The 18,580-nt window shown below is 38.5% G+C and overlaps 1 protein-coding gene across 4 annotated transcripts in view; it reads left to right on the top strand.

Annotated features, from left to right (window-relative positions):
* FKTN (fukutin) overlaps positions 1-18,580 on the top strand; it is a 77,940-nt gene that overhangs the window by 16,525 nt on the left and 42,835 nt on the right. For all 4 annotated transcript variants that reach the window (XM_036738775.1, XM_036738774.1, XM_036738772.1 and 1 more), the window contains one exon: positions 10,852-10,911. Coding sequence is in view for 3 of the 4 variants with exons in the window: in XM_036738774.1 (XP_036594669.1) it covers positions 10,852-10,911 (60 nt within the window). In the remaining variant the exon portion in view is untranslated. The remainder of the gene's footprint in view (positions 1-10,851; positions 10,912-18,580) is intronic.

Below are 18,580 nucleotides of genomic sequence, written 5' to 3' on the forward strand. Positions count from 1 at the left end.
TTTTAATACAGTTTAAGATATGTATGGTATGGCTAGGATGTACCTTCACTTTTTCGTTTCATTGATGCTCTTGATATTTTTGAGCTTTTGTTCTTCCAGATGCATTTTGTTATTATTTTTTCTATCTCTATAAAATATTTTTGGTAGTTTGATTGGTATGGCACTGAATAAGTAGATTAATTTAGGTAGAATTGTCATTTTTATTATATTGGCCAGGCCTACCCATGAGCAACTAATATTTTTCCAGTTATTAGATCTGACTATTTGTGTTAAAAGTATTTTATAATTATGTTCATGTAGTTCCTGAGTTTGTCTTGACAGGTAGACTCCCAAGTACTTTTCGTTGTACACAGTTATTTTAAATGGAATTTCTCTTTCCCTTGCTGCTGGACTTTGTTGGTAATATATAGAAATGTTGATGATTTTTGTGGGTTAATTTTATATCCTGCAACTTTGCTAACATTTATTTCAAGTAGTTTTTTAGTTCATTCTCTAGGATTCTCCACGTATAACATCATATCATCTGCAAAGAGTGATAGTTTTATTTCCTCTTTGCCTATTCTAATTCCTTCAATTACTTTTTCTTCTCTTATTGCTGTAGTACGATAATGAATAAAAGTGGTTATTATGGGCATCCTTGCTTTACCTCTGATCTTATTGGGCAGGCTTCTAGTATAACCCCATTACAGATTATGCTTATTGATAGTTTTAGATAGATACCACTTTTCATTTTAAGGAAAACTCCTTTTATTCTTAATATTCCCTAGTGCTTTTTTAAAGTAGGAATAGGTGTTGTATTTTCTGCATCTTTTGAGAGGTTCTTTTTTTTTTTTTCCAAAAGGGAAGATTTTAAAATAAGAATTGTACTTAAAATGCCAAATTAATTTTTTTTGTTTATTTAGTATCTTGTTTTTCCCCAGTTACATATAAAACCAATTTTGAAGATTTGTTTTTAAAACTTTGAGTTCCAAATTGTCTCCCTTTCTCTCTCTCCATCCCCACCGTGATTGAGAAAGCAAGCAATTTGATATAGATTATACATGTGTAGTCATGCAAAACATTTCCATAATATAAATTAATTTTTAAGTAGAGACATTTAATTATTTTATTTCTTTTTGCTTTTGAGATTATAAAAAACAAGACCCTAGAATTTGCTGCATTGCAGAAGGCAGGGAAAGGGCAATTCATTATAATTCAACAAATACTTATTAAATACCTAGTAAGTGCTATATTGAGCAGTGGGGATACAGAGATAAAAACCTAGCACTGTGTCTGCTATCAAGGAGTTCAAAATTAAATTTGGGAGCAGTGCATGTCCTCAAATAAATATGCTATAAGGTAGAATGCAAGAACAGAAATGGAGAAATCTAGACATGAACCTGTGGGAAAATTTGAGGAATTTGAAAGCCTGTCGACAAGCATTTATTAAGGATTTACCATGAGTCAGGCACTTTGAAATGCTGGGAATACAAAGCAAGACAAAAGTGTGTTACATGCTCTAATGGAGGAGACAAAGTAAAAATGATGATACACAGACAAGATATGTACAGTGGAAATGGGAGGTAATTTCAGAGAGAAGGTAGTGGCAGGATGTGGGGGAGGTACATTACAGGGAAAGGCCTTTTGCAGAAGGTAGGATTTGAGCTGAGTCTTGAAGGAAGCCAGGAGGAGGTGTGGAGGGAAAGCATTCTAGTTATGTAGAACAGCCATTATAAATGCATGGAGTTAGGAGACAAACTGTAATATTCAAGGAACAATAAGTAGGCCAGTGTTGCTGGATCATAAGAGTTTTTGAAAGGGAATAAAGTGTAAGAAGACTGGAAATGTAGAAAAAGGCCAAATTTTGAAGAGCTTTAATGCTAATCATTAATCCTGGAAGTAACGAGGAGCTATTGGAGTTTGTTTTGGGGGTGACATGTACAAACTTGGGCTTTTAAAAAAAATCACATTTGGGGCGGAGCCAAGATGGCAGCTGGAAAGCGGTGACTAGCATGAGCTCCCCACTGAGTCCCTCCAAAAACCTATAAAAAATGGCTCTGAACCAATTCTAGAACGGCAGAACCCACAGAACAGCAGAGGGAAGCAGGGCTCCAGCCCAGGACAGCCTGGATGGTCTCTGGGTGAGGTCTATTCCACACGGAGCTGGGAGCTGGGAGCTGGGAATGGAGTGGAGCAGAGCCCAGCCTGAGCGGTGTGGAACAACCAAACTTGGAGTCGGGCGGATGGGGCCCCTAGCGCCCTGAATATGTGAGCTGCGGCAGTTACCAGACCCCCTCAACCCACAAACACCAAAGACTGCGGAGAAGGTTAGTGGGAAAAGCTGCAGGAGTGGAAGGAGTTCACGGTTCGGCTTCCAGCCCCCGGGGGCAGTGGAGATGGGGCAGCTACAGCTGTTGTTACTTCCAGCTCCAGGCCCACCTGGTGGGAGGAATTAAGTGGCGGATCAGAGCAGGAGTGCAACAGCCTGCTGAAGATCTAAGCCCAGTCTGGACTGGGGGTTCTTGGGGAAGGAGTAGTGCGGGTCTGACAGAGCTGGCACCTCCCCCCCAAACATAGAACATAGAACTTGTTAGTCTACAAGCAGTCATACCCCACTGATAAACTCAAGGGTCAAGTTAGTTGGTTGGGAATATGGCCAGGCAGCGAAAACGCGCCCAGATTCAGTCTCAGACTTTGCATTCTTTCTTTGGTGACAAAGAAAACCAAAACATACAGCCTAAAGAAGACAACAAAGTCATAGAGCCTATAACAAAAGCCTCCAAGAAAAACATGAACTTGTCCCAGGCCATAGAAGAACTCAAAAAGGATTTGGAAAAGCAAGTTAGAGAAGTAGAGGAAAAATTGGGAAGAGAAATGAGAAGGATGCGAGAAAACCATGAAAAACAAGTCAATGACTTGCTAAAGGAGACCCAAAAAAATACTGAAAAATACACTGAAGAAAACAACACCTTAAAAAACAGACTAACTCAAATGGCAAAAGAGCTCCAAAAAGCCAATGAGGAGAAGAATTCCTTGAAAGGCAGAATTAGCCAAATGGAAAAGGAGGTCCAAAAGACCACTGAAGAAAATACTACTTTAAAAATTAGATTGGAGCAAGTGGAAGCTAGTGACTTTATGAGAAATCAGGATATTATAAAACAGAACCAAAGGAATGAAAAAATGGAAGACTGTGAAATATCTCCTTGGAAAAACCACTGACCTGGAAAATAGATCCAGGAGAGATAATTTAAAAATTATTGGACTACCTGAAAGCCATGATCAAAAAAAGAGTCTAGATACTGTCTTTCAAGAAATTATCAAGGAGAACTGCCCTGATATTCTAGAGCCAGAGGGCAAAATAGAAATTGAAAGAATCCATCGATCGCCTCCTCAAATAGATCCCAAAAAGAAATCTCCTAGGAATATTGTCATCAAATTCCAGAGCTCCCAGATCAAGGAGAAAATACTGCAAGCAGCCAGAAAGAAACAATTTGAGTACTGTGGAAACCCAATCAGAATAACCCAAGATCTGGCAGCTTCTACATTAAGAGATCGAAGGGCTTGGAATGCGATATTCCGGAGGTCAATGGAGCTAGGATTAAAACCTAGAATCACCTACCCAGCAAAACTGAGTATCATGTTCCAAGGTAAAATATGGATTTTCAATAAAATAGAGGACTTTCAAGCTTTCTCAGTGAAAAGACCAGAACTGAATAGAAAATTTGACTTAAAAACACAAGAATCAAGAGAAGCATGAAAAGGTAATCAAGAAACGGAAATTGCAAGGGACTTACTAAAGTTGAACTGTTTTGTTTACATTCCTACATGGAAAGATGATGTGTATGATTCATGAGACCTCAGTATTAGGGTAGTTGAAGGGAATATGCATATATATATATGTTTATATAAGTGAATGTGTATGTATGTATATATCTATGTGTATATGTTTGTGTGTGTATGTATGTGTATATATATGTGTGTTTTTATATATATGTGTGTGTGTGTGTATATATATATATATATACGTAAAAGAGAGAGAGCAGACACAGGGTGAGTTGAAGATGAAGGGAAGATATCTAAAAGAAATAAAATGAAATTAAGGGATGAGAGAGCAACATACTGAGAGAGGGAGATAGGGAGAGATAGAATGGGGTGGATTATCTTGCATAAAGGTGGCAAGAGGAAGCAGTTTTGTGGGAGGAGGGGAGAGGGCAGGTGAGGGGGGAATGAGTGAACCTTGCTCTCATCAGATTTGGCCTGAGGGGGAATACCATACATACTCAGTTGGGTATCTTACCCCACAGGAAAGAAGAGGGAGGAAGATAAAAAAATAAAATAAAAGGGGGGGGATGATGGAGGGGAGGGCAGATGGGGGTGGAGGTAATCAAAACAAACACTTTGGAAAGGGGACAGGGTCAAGGGAGAAAATTCAATAAAGCGGGATGGGTTGGGAAGGAGCAAAATGTAGTTAGCCTTTCACAACATGAGTATTGTGGAAGGGTTATACATAATGATACATGTGTGGCCTAGGTTGAATTGCTCGACTTCTTAGGGAGGGTGGGTGGGAAGGGAAGAGGGGAGAGAATTTGGAACTCAAAGTTTTAAAATCAAATGTTCAAAAACAAAAAAAGTTTTTGCATGCAACTAAAAAATAAGATACACAGGCAATGGGGCGTAGAAATTTATCTTGCCCTACAAGAAAGGAAGGGAAAAGGGGATGAGAGGGGAGGGGGGTGATAGAGGGGAGGGCTGACTGGGGAACAGGGCAACCAGAATACCAGCCATCTTGGAGTGGGGGGGAGGGTAGAAATGGGGAGAAAATTTGTAATTCAAACTGTTGTGAAAATCAATGCTGAAAACCAAATATGTTAAATAAATAAATTTAAATTAAAAAAAATCACATTGAAAAAATGTCATACCCAGCAAAGTTAAGCATAATCCTGAATGAAAAGAAATGAATAATTAATGAATTGCCAGACTTTTAGGATTTTGTTTAAAAAAAAATTGAACTTAACAGAAGATTTGACATATACGATCCAAGAGAAATATAAGGTACATATCAAAGACTAATTATGAGAGACTCAATAAGGACAAACTGTTTACTTTTTATATGATGAAATGTAAAATGTATATCTAAGATTGTTATTAGTAATTGGATAGTTCAGAATAAAGATTGGGTTAGACCTGAGTATGATAGGATTCTAAAAAGTAAAACTTTTCAGGAAAAGATAAAACGAATAATTATCTTATACAAATGAGATGCCAGAGTAAGAATTGACATAGAGGAATTAGATGGGAGAGGAAGGCTGGTAGCTTTGGAATCTTACTTTCATTGGGAATGGGTTTAAGAGGGAATGGTACATATTTATTTCAAGGGTATAAAAGTCTTCTAGATCCAAAAAGAAATAAAAGGCTAAGAGGATAGGGAAGGGGGAGAGGATAAGGGAGGGATTTTTAGAGGGAAAAATGAAGGAATAGGATAAGGGGGAAGTATAGAAGGGTGTTTAGATTAGCAAGAATGGGAGGATAAGGAGGGATGGGGGGTAGGTTAAGTAAGAGGGCAAGGTAGTGGGCAGAGGTAAAGTAGAGGAGTCAGGAAGGATAGCAAGTAAGAGATACAAACATGAAGATCAGGAGTAGAATTTATTAGGGGAAAAAGCAGGGGTAGTAATCATGATCTGAGACAAAATTAAAGCTAAGTAGATTTAATCAAAAGAGAAAAATAGGGAAACTATGCTATATGTCAGCCATATTAATATTGTTTTAGACTATTTAAAATAACTAGACAGTATAAGGTTGGAATATTGCTGTGGTGTAGGAAATGATGAGTTGGTGGACTTAGAAAAATATGGAAGAACTTGGACTCATGAAGGAAGCGGTTAGTATCCTCTTCTACCCTCAGAGAAACAGAGGAGAAATAAGTATAGTACAGTCTTACATAGATGCATATGAATGTATATGTCTGTGGAGTATGATTATAGACACCTAAGTATATGTATGTGTATGTAAGTATGTGTATGTGTGTGTGTATCCATGCTGAATTGTAGCCTTCTTGGGGAAGGGGAGGAGAAAGGGGGGGAAAAACAACAAAGTAAAATGTGCACAGCAAAGAACAAAAGAAAATTTACAAGGATGCAAAGAAAAGATGGACAGCTCTGAACACAATGTGTAGCATTTATTATATAGGCTTTCTTGAAATGGAAATTTATTGTTGTATATTTTGAATCCTCTCTTACATTCTGCTGTGCACCTGGCAATGCTTTCTTTTCCTTATTTTGTACTCGTTTTAATATTTAAGTTTATAATGTTTATGTTTTCTTTTCTTACTTTGTATTCAGGTTTTAGTATTTAAATTTAAAATTTAAAAAATTTTGAAAAAAAATTACTTTGGCAGCTGAATCAGAGACTTGAGGCAGAGAGACCAATTAAGTCTACTGCAATGTGCCAGGCAAGAGGTGATGAAGGCCTGAACTAGTATGTTGTCTCTGTGAACAGAAATAAGGGGATGCATATGAGTAATGCTGTGAAGTTAGAAAAGAGATTTGACAGTGAACTGGCTAGGTAAATGAGTTCGAGTAAGGGATGACATGGAAGTTGCAAACCTGTGTGACTAGGAGGATGTTGTTCTTAGCTGTCATAAGAAAGTGGTGAAAAGAGGAGGGTTTATAGGGAAAGATAATGAGTTCTCTGTTTTGGACATGTTAACTTTCAGATGCCTGTGGAACATTCAGTTTGAGATATCCAAAAGGCAGTTGTTAGTCCTAGACTGGAACTCTGGATTAAGACTGGATACTTAGATCTGGGAATCATCTGCATAGAGATGGTATAGTGCCAATGTGATATCCACAGTGACTGCCATGAATATGGCAAATATATATTGCAAAATATCACAGACTGTCTTCATTGAAGGCGAAACCAAAACATTTATTCAAACACCAGAAAGCCAAATCCATCATAGCAACAAAGAAATCTATACACATTAGCAATGCAGGGGCACCTTCATCCCCAAGTCTTCCCTCTGTCAAGGCCTTCCCATGAACAAGAGCAAAATCACTCCCTCTTTCATTCACACTAGCTGCTGCTCTGTGTGTGTCTCTCCCAGCTGACTGCTCTGCCTCACTTCCTCTCAGCTCTGATCTACCCCCTCCTGTTCCATCCTGCTGAATAGCAGTCTGCTCCCACCACAGGCTCATGTGACTCAGACTTCTGTGTGACTAAGGAAAGTCACATGGGCCTATTAATGAATGGGAAGATCTTCAAATTGTATTAACATTCCAGTTTATTCACTCATAGGAGTGAATGAGATCACCAAGTAAGATAACTTAGAGGGAAAGAGGAGAGAAAGAAGGCTAAGTAAGCATTTATCAGGAGCCTACTATGTGCCAGACATTGTACTAAATGCTTTAGAAATAATATCTCATTTGGTAAATGTGGAGCAAGTTGACCTCACCAAGAAGAAGGGCCCCCTCTTCAGCTGAGATAGGAGTGAAGAAGGAGGTAGTGAGGGAAGACATTTGAGCGATATGAGAGGAGTAGGGAAAAAGATGGAACTTATGGAGAATGGCTTCCTTTTTTTTTTTTTTTGGTGAAATGGGAGGCCAGGTCCTCAGCTGAAATGTTGGATTGAGGGAGTACTGTGGGAGGCTTGAAGAGGGATAAAAAGGTTCAGAATAACCACTGTTAGTTGAGTGGGATAGCTTATTGATTAGAGTGCCTTGTTGTAGTGAGGACTCAGTTGAGATTAGGTAACATAAATTTGTGGTGGTCTCAGTCATTTGTGTGTGTTCCTTCTAGCCTGTTCAGCAGCATGTGAATAGGAGTGGTGGAGGTGGTGAGAGTGATCCAGAGTTGACGTTTAGCAATGTGTGATTGATAATAAGAGAAGAGGATGAGGGTTTTGAGTGTAAAGGATAGTGTAGAATTGAACCAATCCACCAAGGGGTTGAGATGAGAAGGGAGAAGAGTGTAGGCCAATGTATGGATGATGACCTGTAACAAAAACTTGAGAGATAGAAAGATTAGAAGTAATGGTGAGGATAAAGAACGAAGTTTGGAGTCATAAAGCACATGGAAAAATGTGATGATAAAAAATTGTGATCGTATAGAGGAGTTTCACAGTTCATGAACATGGAGGTTCAACACTTATAAGTGATGCTTTACTAAGGTTAAGTCCATCTTTGTGTGTAATTGAGATGAAGTGAAGGAGTAATATGAATTGAGAATATTGAGGAACTTGGAAATTAGGGTATTTGAGGGAATATCAGTATATATGTTGGCAGGTGGGGGAGAAAAAGTCTCTGAGCCCAACACTGAGCTCATTGAGGAAGGAGGGAGAATGTTCTGGCCACCAGAATCTGCAGTAGGTAATAAATTTTAATAGCTTTCAAAGGAAGAGAAGTTGCTGAGTGATGGGTGATGGAGAGAGAGTATGAAAGTAGCAATGAGGAGCAAAGACTATTTTGAATTTACTGCTAGAGAGCACAGTTTATATTAATGCTTGATTTGTTTTGCTGGATTATATTTATTATAAGAGAGGGCTTCTTCCTGTTTGTGGATGAATTAATGGGAAAATATTAAAGCAGAAAAAATATATCAAAAAAACCAAAGTTCAGAAGAATGCACAGTCAGCAATTTTGTTAAATCAGATATGCATTTATAAAAAGGTAACAGAAATTTATGGTTTTGTATACAATCCTCTTTTTGTTCTCTGTGTATTGGAATGCTTATGTTTATTGATGTCTAAGTTCATAATAAAAAAATTAAACTAAAAATACAAATTAATAAACTTCTCAAATGCACCTGCCTATATTTAACATGTATGTCAAAATATTTCAGAGGAATTATAGTTAGCTTTGGGAACCAGGAGGTATAATTTGTTACTCTACAAGACGCAACAAACATGGTTTTGATGTTCTGATCTGATAGGGATGGGAGATTTTAGTGAAATAGAGAAGAGACATCATTCTCTTGTGGTTTTCCTCCTTTCTATTTGGCAGCTCCATCCTTGTCTCACTTACTGGCCTTTCATTTCCTTTCCTAACATTGAAAAATCTGTCATTGCCCCTCTTCTCTCTTTAGTCTCTCCCCTGGAGATGGAAGAAGCTTCAACTATAAACTCATGATTAGATTGAGAGTCATGAAGTTGACTCCGAAATTTGTAGCTCTAGTCTTGACTTCTTTTTGAGTTCCGAATCCACATCTCTAGCTGCCTGCAAGATTTTTATCTCTGGATATCCTGCCAGCATCTTAAACTCAAGATGTCTAAAACCAAGCTTATTTAATTTTACTACTATTGTTCCATCTTCTCTGTTTCTGTCAGTGTCATTAGTCTCCCATGTTAAAAACGTGACACTTTCCTCTCTTTCACTTCTCATATTCGTTGAGATACCAGGCCTTTCCATTTCTGCCTTTCACATGTGTGTCTTCTCTATTCTTGTTAATGTCACCCTGGTTCAGTCTTTCCTTATCACCTGCCTTTACTGTTGTAATAGCTTACTAACAAGTCTTCTTACAGAGTACTTCTTTGTCATGCCATTTGTCTGTTAAAAATCTTCCTTGGCCTCCTGTTGTTTTCCAAGTAAAATTTAGACCCCTTGGACTAGCATTTGGTTCCTTCCACAGTCTTTTGCCAGTCCACCACCACTCCAGCCTTACCTTTTATGACTTCTTTTGGTGTAAGGGAAGAAGGCATGAAGAGGCAGCTAAGTGGTTCAGTGCATAGAATGGACTTAGAGTCAGGAAGTTTTATCAGTCATTTTTCAGTTGTGTCCAACTCTTCATGACTCCATTTGACATTGTCTTGGCAAAGATCTTGAAGTGGTTTGCCATTTCCATCTCCAGTGGAGTCAGGAAGATCTGAGTTTAAATCCACCCTCAGATACTGACTATAGTGTGACCCAGGACAAGTTGCTTAACTTCTGTCTGCCTTAGTTTCCTCATCTATAAAATGGGCATAATAGTACCTACCTTCCAGTGTTGTTAGGATCAAATGAGGCATTTTTAAACCTTTTCACAAACTTCAGAGCACCATACAAATATTAGCTGTTACCCCTCCCCCCTCCAGTCCTACCTGATGTTCCCTGCCCTTCCCTCCTTTTGCTCTTGCTCTTTGTTATGTTTGGAATGCCCACCCTCTTCATTTTTGGCTGTTGAATTTGTACCCTTTCTTTAAAGCCCAGCTTCTGTTACCTCTGCCACCAGGCCCTCCCAGATATCCATAGCTGATAACAACTTTCACTTTCAGAAATCATATAACACTTTGTTTTTCAACTCTTTTCATGTAACATTGTATATTATCTGTTTGTACCTTACTTATTTAGTAATCAGCAAGCTTGATGAAAGCAGGGACTATATCTTATTTTAACTTTGTATTTTCCTCCTGCCTAACACAATCAGCACTTAACAAATATTTAGTAAATGGAAGAATAAGTCAGTCAGTCTCCGTAATATAGATAGTCTGAAATGTAGAAGTATCAGCAGAAGTACATTCTGCTAGTTTGTCAATCATTAGTAAATATAAGCTTGTTTTAGGGACTTTTGTCCTTTACACCCTTGATTTCTTTGATTGAAAGCTCATAGAGGGCTCACACAATGTTTTTATAACTATAGTATCTTGCCTAGGACCATGTTTATGTGGGCATTTACTAAAAAAAATTTATACTAATGAATTAATATGTCAGATTTGTATTTTCCCCTTATAGCTGCCCCAAAGGAAAGGTTACTTAACAAGCTATGAACTTGCTAAATGTAAATAATATATATTTATATGTAATAATATATTATTATATATAATATATAATTATGCTATTAATGTAATAATATATTGATAATATAAATAAATAAGCTTGCTAAATATAAATATTTTTATCTTAGAATGGAGCTGGTTTATCAGGAGCCAAAGGAAGTAAAGTTGGACACAATAATGCACAGTGGGTAAGTATAATATGTATTTAATACCTCAATGAACATTGTTACTAAGTTAACAGAACTGAACAATTGAATAAGGAAAATATTGATAAGAAGTAATAAATGGACACAGGCCATTTGTATGAACTCTTGAAAATATAACCAGCAACTATCATGGAGCATATTTCAGACTCAGTGTCCAAATTTGAGATGTATTCTTACCTAACTTTTTGTAAGTCAATTTAGTGATGCCAGGTTGGCCATTTCTGAATGCATATATCCTAGTAGTATGAATCAGTGATATGACAAGACATTTCAATGTTAATGACACAATTCAATCTTTGACTCCTCTGCTACCAGTGAGGAAGAAGACTTTTAGATTAGAACTCAGCTTTTAGGTCACCAAGCAGTCGGCAGATACTGATAAATTCTGGGTCACTGCTGACACCAGCTGGAACCAAATTGCTGTTTAAGTGGTAAAAAAGTCCAGGCATTCCATTACCAAACCCCTCACTCTATCTATCTAGAGACACATATGTGTACTTTTAGTTATCTAATGTAGCAGGTTTTTTTTATCATAGGGACTTTTCTAGGATTTGGGGGAGAAAAAAAGAACATGATATACTAGATATTTAGTAATCTAATCTCAGCCACATAGAGCCATATGATTAAATAGAATACTAGACATGTAATATACCCTCCCCTTGAAGCAAAATGGAATAAAAAAAACTTCCATATGTCATTCTTTATGGTAAGTTTGATGCGATGTTGTAAAGGAAATAATAGGCTATTTACCTATCTAAGCCATAGTACTTCAGAGCTACCAAATAATTTTTCTAAACTTAAAAAATTTGGATATGCATTTCATAATATAAAATTTTCAAGCTTTCAAGAGCGCATATGAATATGGTTAAAAAAGTCTTAATAGCTGCCATGTTATTGTGAGAGAACTTGGCTGAATTTATGGACAGTGTCTATAATTTGCAGGCTTCAAAAAAATTTTAAGAAAAGCGATAAAAATGGACAAGTTCATTGATTTACTTAAAAATCAAGTGTGTATGTCTTTAATGGAAAAGTAAATGAATCTGTCATTTAGGGAAATCCATTTGACTCTCTCCACCCAACAGACAGAGTAGGGTAGGGATATTTCTATTTTGAAGATAAAGAAAATTGTGAAATAGGTAAACTTTGGCTTTGTTAGCCATCAGTCCTTGTTTTGGTCTTCTAGCAGCCCTTTCATTCTTCTTCCTTTACCTCCAAGATCCCAGTCCCAATTGTCCCAGTCTCTTCTGCTACTTTATAGTTCTCCTAATTCTCTCTTTTTTGTCTCTGGGTCCACAGACTCCTTTTAACTCTTGAACTTCCTTCTAAAGTGAAAAAAAGTTGGAATTCTGATATCTATATATATCTCTGTGCCGGGACACTTCTTAGAATTCTTTCCCTGCGAAGCATTTGGAGAAACCATCTCCTTAATTGCCATTCTTGAAATCCCGGATTCTCAAACTAGGATGATTGTTATGTTAAAAAAATTCTTTTGCTTAGGAAAAAGACAAAAGTACAAAAGGAAAATTCCACAGAAGATGAAGTTGAGGTTTATCTGTATCCTTGTAAGTGAATAATCTAAATTCGTTTAAAAGTATTTTAGCTCAGGGGTAAATTTAATTGTATTAAAATCAGAAAACACTAATTAAGTTCTGCTTTGTATATGGAACTGAGCTAGAAGCAGAGAATTTAAAGGTGAAAAAAAAATTAAGATGCAATCCACAGTCCCTCATCCTTCCTAACACTATTACCAACCATTAAGCACTACCACTTATGGGCAGTTGAGCTACTCCCCTCCTCTTCCTTCCCCTCTACCCTAATCCCCAACTAGTCTGGCTTCTCGGCTGGTTCGTATAGCCATAGTCCATGCAAGCAATCCTTAGAAGATGCAGCTTGCCAAATTCCTCAGCAGCCAGAGTTACTTGGGCCTAGAAAGAAAGTTTTTGCTGCCAAGATTTTGGCACTATCAAAAGGTTTGGCATCAGAAGCCAATATGGCTTTTATCAATGGAAATGACATGTATTACCATCTACTTTGCTGTTGCACCCTAAGGACTATGCAGCCTTTCCAAACCTCCTGTGTGTGTTGTCTTTTCCATTAGAATGGGAGCTCCTGGAGAGTGGGACTGTAAGTGCTGCATTCATTCATTCTAGCTGTAGGGCTGCTTCATGATGGCAGACCTTGAAAAAAAGAGAAGAATTTCAGGGAAATATATGTGGGAGGAGTGTCCAGCATAAGGGGAAACATATACAAATGTCTGGAGGCTGGAGGGGGCAGGATGAGTTTGGGAAATGATGAAGGATACATTTTGTCTGCTATGTAGATTGTATCTAGGGAAGGCATGGTGTGAGATAAGGCCAGAAAGTCAAGCTTGAGCCAGAGTGTAGAAGGCCTTGACTGTCTGGCAGAGAGTGGGGAGATAACTAAAAGTTTCCGAACAGTGGAGTTAGGCAGGCGTACCATTAACATTACTCTTGCAGCTCTGTGAAGGGTAAATAGGTGAGGATTCTGGAGTCAGGGAGACCACTTAAGAACAACTATAATAGTTTAAATCAGTGAATATTAAGTGCCATTAAATGCCAGGCCCTGGGCTAAGAGGTAATAATCCAGACAAGAAGTAACATGGAGTTTGAACTAGGGTGGGATGGAAGAGGAAAGAAGGGAATTTGTGCTGCAAGAGGTGAGAATAGAATTGACAGGATTTGGCAATTGATTGGATTGTGTGGAGAGAAGAGTAAAACATAACTCCAAGGCTTAGAACTCTTTGGTGACTGGGGAAATGATGGTTCTTGTTGTCAACAGAAATAGTTGAAGCTATGGGAGCAAATGATGCCATCATAAAGAGAAGGGTAGAGAAAGGAAGGAAGTCCTAGGACACAACCTCAAATGCCACCCACACCTAGACGCTAGGAGGAGAAAAAGGATCCAGTAAAAAGGAATGGGAAAGGGGGCGGAGCCAAGATGGCATCTAGAAAGCAATGACTTGGCTAGGGCTGTCTCCCAGAACCCTCCAAACACTGATAAAAAAATGGCTCTGAACAAATTCTAGAGCTGCAGAACCCATGAAATAGCAAAGTGAAGTAGGGTTCTAGCCCAGAATAGCCTGGATGGTTGCTGGGTACGGTGTATTGCACGGAACTTGCAGCAGAGCAGAGCCCAGCATGGACTGTGCGCGGACCAACCAGACCAGGAGCTGGGCAGAACAGGCCCTAGCACCCTGAATCAGTGAGCTGTGGCAGTTACCAGACTTCTCAACCCACAAAGAACAAAGATAGCAGAGAAGGTTAGTGGGAAAAGCTGCAGGGGACAGAGTGAAAGAAGTTTGCTGTTCCACCACCACCCTGGGGGCAGCAGAGGTGGTGCAGCTACGGAACTACAGCTGCAGTTGCTTCTGCCCCAGGCCCACCTGCTGGGAGGAATGAAGTGGCAGATCAGAGTGAGAGTGCAGAGGCTGCTTAAGATCTGAGTCCGGTCTGGGTTGGCGGTTATTGGGGGAGGAGGAGCGCTGGTGTGGCAGAGCTTGCTGTGTAGAAACAGCTCTGAAAACAACAGCACATCCCCTCAAGCTTGGGACAAAGTACTCTCTACTCTACAAGCAGTCATACCCCGACAAAAAGCTCAAGGGTCAAGTAGCTGACTGGAACATGGCCAGGCAGCGAAAACGGACTCAGTTTCAGACTCAGACTTTGTAATCTTTCTTTGGTGTCAAAGAAGACCAAAACATACAGCCAGAAGAAGTCAACAAAGTCAAAGAGCCTACATCAAAAGCCTCCAAGAAAAACATGAATTGGTCTCAAGCCATGGAAGAGCTCAAAAAGGATTTGGAAAAGCAAGTAAGAGAAGTAGAGGAAAAATTGGGAAGAGAAATGAGGATGATGCGAGAAAATCATCAGAAACAAATCAATGACTTGCTAAAGGAGACCCAAAAAAATACTGAAGAAAACAACACCTTAGAAAATAGACTAACTCAAATGGCAAAAGAGCTCCAAAAAGCCAATGAGGAGAAGAATGCCTTGAAATGCAGAATTAGCCAAATGGAAAAAGAGGTCCAAAAGACCACTGAAGAAATTACTACCTTAAAAATTAGATTGGAGCAAGTGGAAGCTAGTGACTTTATGAGAAATCAAGATATTATAAAACAGAATCAAAGGAATGAAAAAATGGAAGACAGTGTGAAATATCTCATTGGAAAAGCCACTGACCTGGAAAATAGATCCAGGAGAGATAATTTAAAAATTATTGGACTACCTGAAAGCCATGATCAAAAAAAGAGCCCAGATATCATCCTTCCAGAAATGATCAAGGAAAACTGCCCTGATATTCTATAGCCAGAGGATAAAATAGAAATTGAAAGAATCCACAGATCCCTTCCTGAAAAAGATCCCCAAAAGAAAACTCCTAGGAATATTGTCACCAAATTCCAGAGCTCCCAGATCAAGGAGAAAATGCAAGCATCCAGAAAGAAACAATTTGAGTATTGTGGAAACACAATCAGAATAATACAAGATCTCGCAGCTTCTCATTAAGGGATTGAAGGGCTTGGAATATGATATTCTGGAGGTCAATGGAGCTAGGATTCAAACCAAGAATCACCTACCCAGCAAAACTGAGTATCATGCTCCAAGGCAAAATATAGACTTTCAACAAAATAGAGGACTTTCAAGCTTTCTCAGTGAAAAGACCAGAGCTGAATAGAAAATTTGACTTTCAAACACAAGAATCAAGAGAAGCATGAAAAGGTAAACAAGAAAGAGAAATCATAAGGGACTGACTAAAGTTGAACTGTTTTGTTTACATTCCTACATGGAAAGATGATGTGTATGATTCATGAGACCTCAGTATTAAGGTAGTGAAGGGAATCTATCTATCGATAGATAGGTACATAGATAGATAAGATAGATAGACAGAGGGCACAGGGTGAGTTGAATATGAAGGGGTGATATCTAAAAAAAAAATCAAATTAAGGGATGAGAGAGTAATATATTGAGAGAGGGAGACAGGGAGAAATAGAATGGGGTAAATTATCTCAAAAAAAGTGGCAAGAAAAAGCAGTTCTGTAGGAAGGGAAGAGGAGGGGGAAGGTAAGGGGAAATGAGTGAATCTTGCTCTCATTGGATTTGACCTGAGGAGGGAATAACATACACACTCAATTGGGTATCTTACCCCACAGGAAAGAAGGAGGAAGGAGATAAAAAAGGGGGGATGATAGAAGGGAGGGCAGATGCGGGAGGAGGTAATCAAAAGCAAACACTTTTGAAAAGGGACAGGGTCAAGGGAGAAAATTGGATAAAGGGGGATAGGATAGGAAGGAGCAAAATATAGTTAGTCTTTCACAACATGAGTATTGTGGAAGGGTTTTGCATAATGATACACATGTGGCCTATGTTCAATTGCTTGCCTTCTTTGGGAGGGCAGGTGGGGAGTGAAGAGGGGAGAGAATTTGGAACTCAAAGTTTTAAAAGATGTTCAAAAAAAATTTTTGCATGCACCTAGGAAATAAGATACAGGCAGTGGGGCATAAACATCTATCTTGCACTACAAGAAAGTAAGGGAAAAGGGGATGGGGGAGAGTGGGGTGAAAGAAAGGAGGGCTGACTGGGGAACAGGGCAATCAGAATATATGACATCTTGGAGTCGGGGGGGGGGTAGAAATGAGGAGAAAATTTATAATTCAAACTCTTGTGAAAATTAATGCTGAAAACTAAAAATATTAAATAAATAAATAATGATTAAAAAAAAAGGAATGGGAAAGACTGATCAGAGATGTTGGAGATTGACCAAAAAAAAAAAGTTTTCACTGATGTGTGTGGAGGGCAGAGTATCCTGATTGAAGGGCTGGATGAATAGTGGCTTATGTTACAGAAAAGTCAAAGACTTTGAAAATTCAGAAGAAATTTTTAGTTGATTTGTTTTTTCACTCCATTAGAGAGGCCCATTTTCTTCCTTGACTACATTTATCTGATCATCCTAGATCAAAATAAACAAACAAATAACCTCTTTTGTCACAGCAGCAGCCATTCCCCTACTCCATCTCTCCTTCCTACCTTTCATTTCTATCAGAATAGGTGAATGAGATGTCCTGGTCACCTATCATACTTTTGTAAGGGATGGTGACTTGTTAATCTCCAGATCAAAAGAAATGCATCACACCTAGGGAGCTGGAAATAGCCATTGATGTTGTGGTACTTTTGCGGAGAATCTTTGCCTTCTTGCAAAGAACATAAGGACTATGTCACCTGTGCTGAGTCAGTGTTGGCAGTTTAAGTGTTAACACTTGGTGGCCAAAAGAAATATTTTTTTCACTATATTTTTATTTCATTAAATATTAACCAATTACATGTAAAAAAATTTAACATTTTTTAAAAATGTGAGTTCCACATTTTGTCTTCTGCCCCTCTCTCACTCCTTGAGGTGAAATTGATTATACATGTAAAGTCATGCAAAATATTTCCATAAAAGCCATGTTGCAAGAGAAAAAAGTATACTTCAGTCCGTACTCAGACTTCATTAGTTCTCTTTCTCTGGATGTGGTTAGCATTTTTCATCATGGGCCCTTTGGAATTATCTTGGATCATTGACTTGATGAGAGTAACCAAGTTTTCACATTTTATTATTGCTACAATATTATTGTTAATGTGTACAGTGTTCTCCTGGTTCTGCTCAGTTCACTTTACATAAGTTCATATAAATCTTCCCAGGTGTAAGAAATAATTTTTACTTATTTCTTTGGTCAATTAAATGAAGCCCAGCCCTTCCTTGAGTCACTGAAGTATTTTGGCACTAAGAACTAGTCTTTGGTGAATCTTCAGGAAGTTGAAGGAGGCTAGTTACCAGGTTGAACCAGGGAAACACATAAGGCATAATAAACTTGTCTCAGTAAGCACTCCAAGGTTAGCTTGGAATAAGGGGTGTTATGGAAACTCAGTCAATAAATAACCCATGGTATATAAAAAATGAGATTATGGCATTTACAGGTAACACATGAATAGGAAGCTGGACATAGGGAGTGGGGTTTAGAGGTCATGAATAACTCAAGCAAGGGCACAGGAGTGGGAAAATACAGAACAGACCTTAGAGATGGCATGTTATATTCTCATAGTATATCTCGCTTTTTTCTTCATAGGTTGGATTGAACATTTATGTTATATATACTTTTGTATTTCCTTGTTGTCTCCCCCATTAGGATATCAGCTTACTGTGAAAAGAGATTGTTTGATTCTTTGCACTTCTAGCACATAGTAGAAATTTAATAAATACTTGTGGATGGAACTCCATTTTCCCCAGCCCCAGACCCTTGTTTTCTAGCCTTTAATTGCATTTTTCAAGATATTGAAAGTTATGGTGTTTGAGAATAGGGGAGAAAGAAGATACATAGATCAAGCTTTGCAAGAAAGGTAATGAAAAGGGGAGGTGGAGCCAAGATGGTGAAGTGAAAGCAGGTACATACCCGAGCTCTCTCACAAATTCCAAGATGGTGACTGGAAAGCAGGGACTTGCATAAGTTTCCCCCAGGTCCCCTGAAACACTTATAAAAATGGCTCTGAACAAATTCTAATGCTGCAGAACCCATGAAATAGCAAAGGGAAGCAGGGCTCCATCCCAGGACAGCCTGGATGGTCGCTGGGAAGGGTCTATCGCACCGAGCTGGGAGCAG

The sequence above is a fragment of the Trichosurus vulpecula genome, chromosome 9 (genome assembly GCF_011100635.1).
Source record: "Trichosurus vulpecula isolate mTriVul1 chromosome 9, mTriVul1.pri, whole genome shotgun sequence".
Taxonomy (NCBI): domain Eukaryota; kingdom Metazoa; phylum Chordata; class Mammalia; order Diprotodontia; family Phalangeridae; genus Trichosurus; species Trichosurus vulpecula.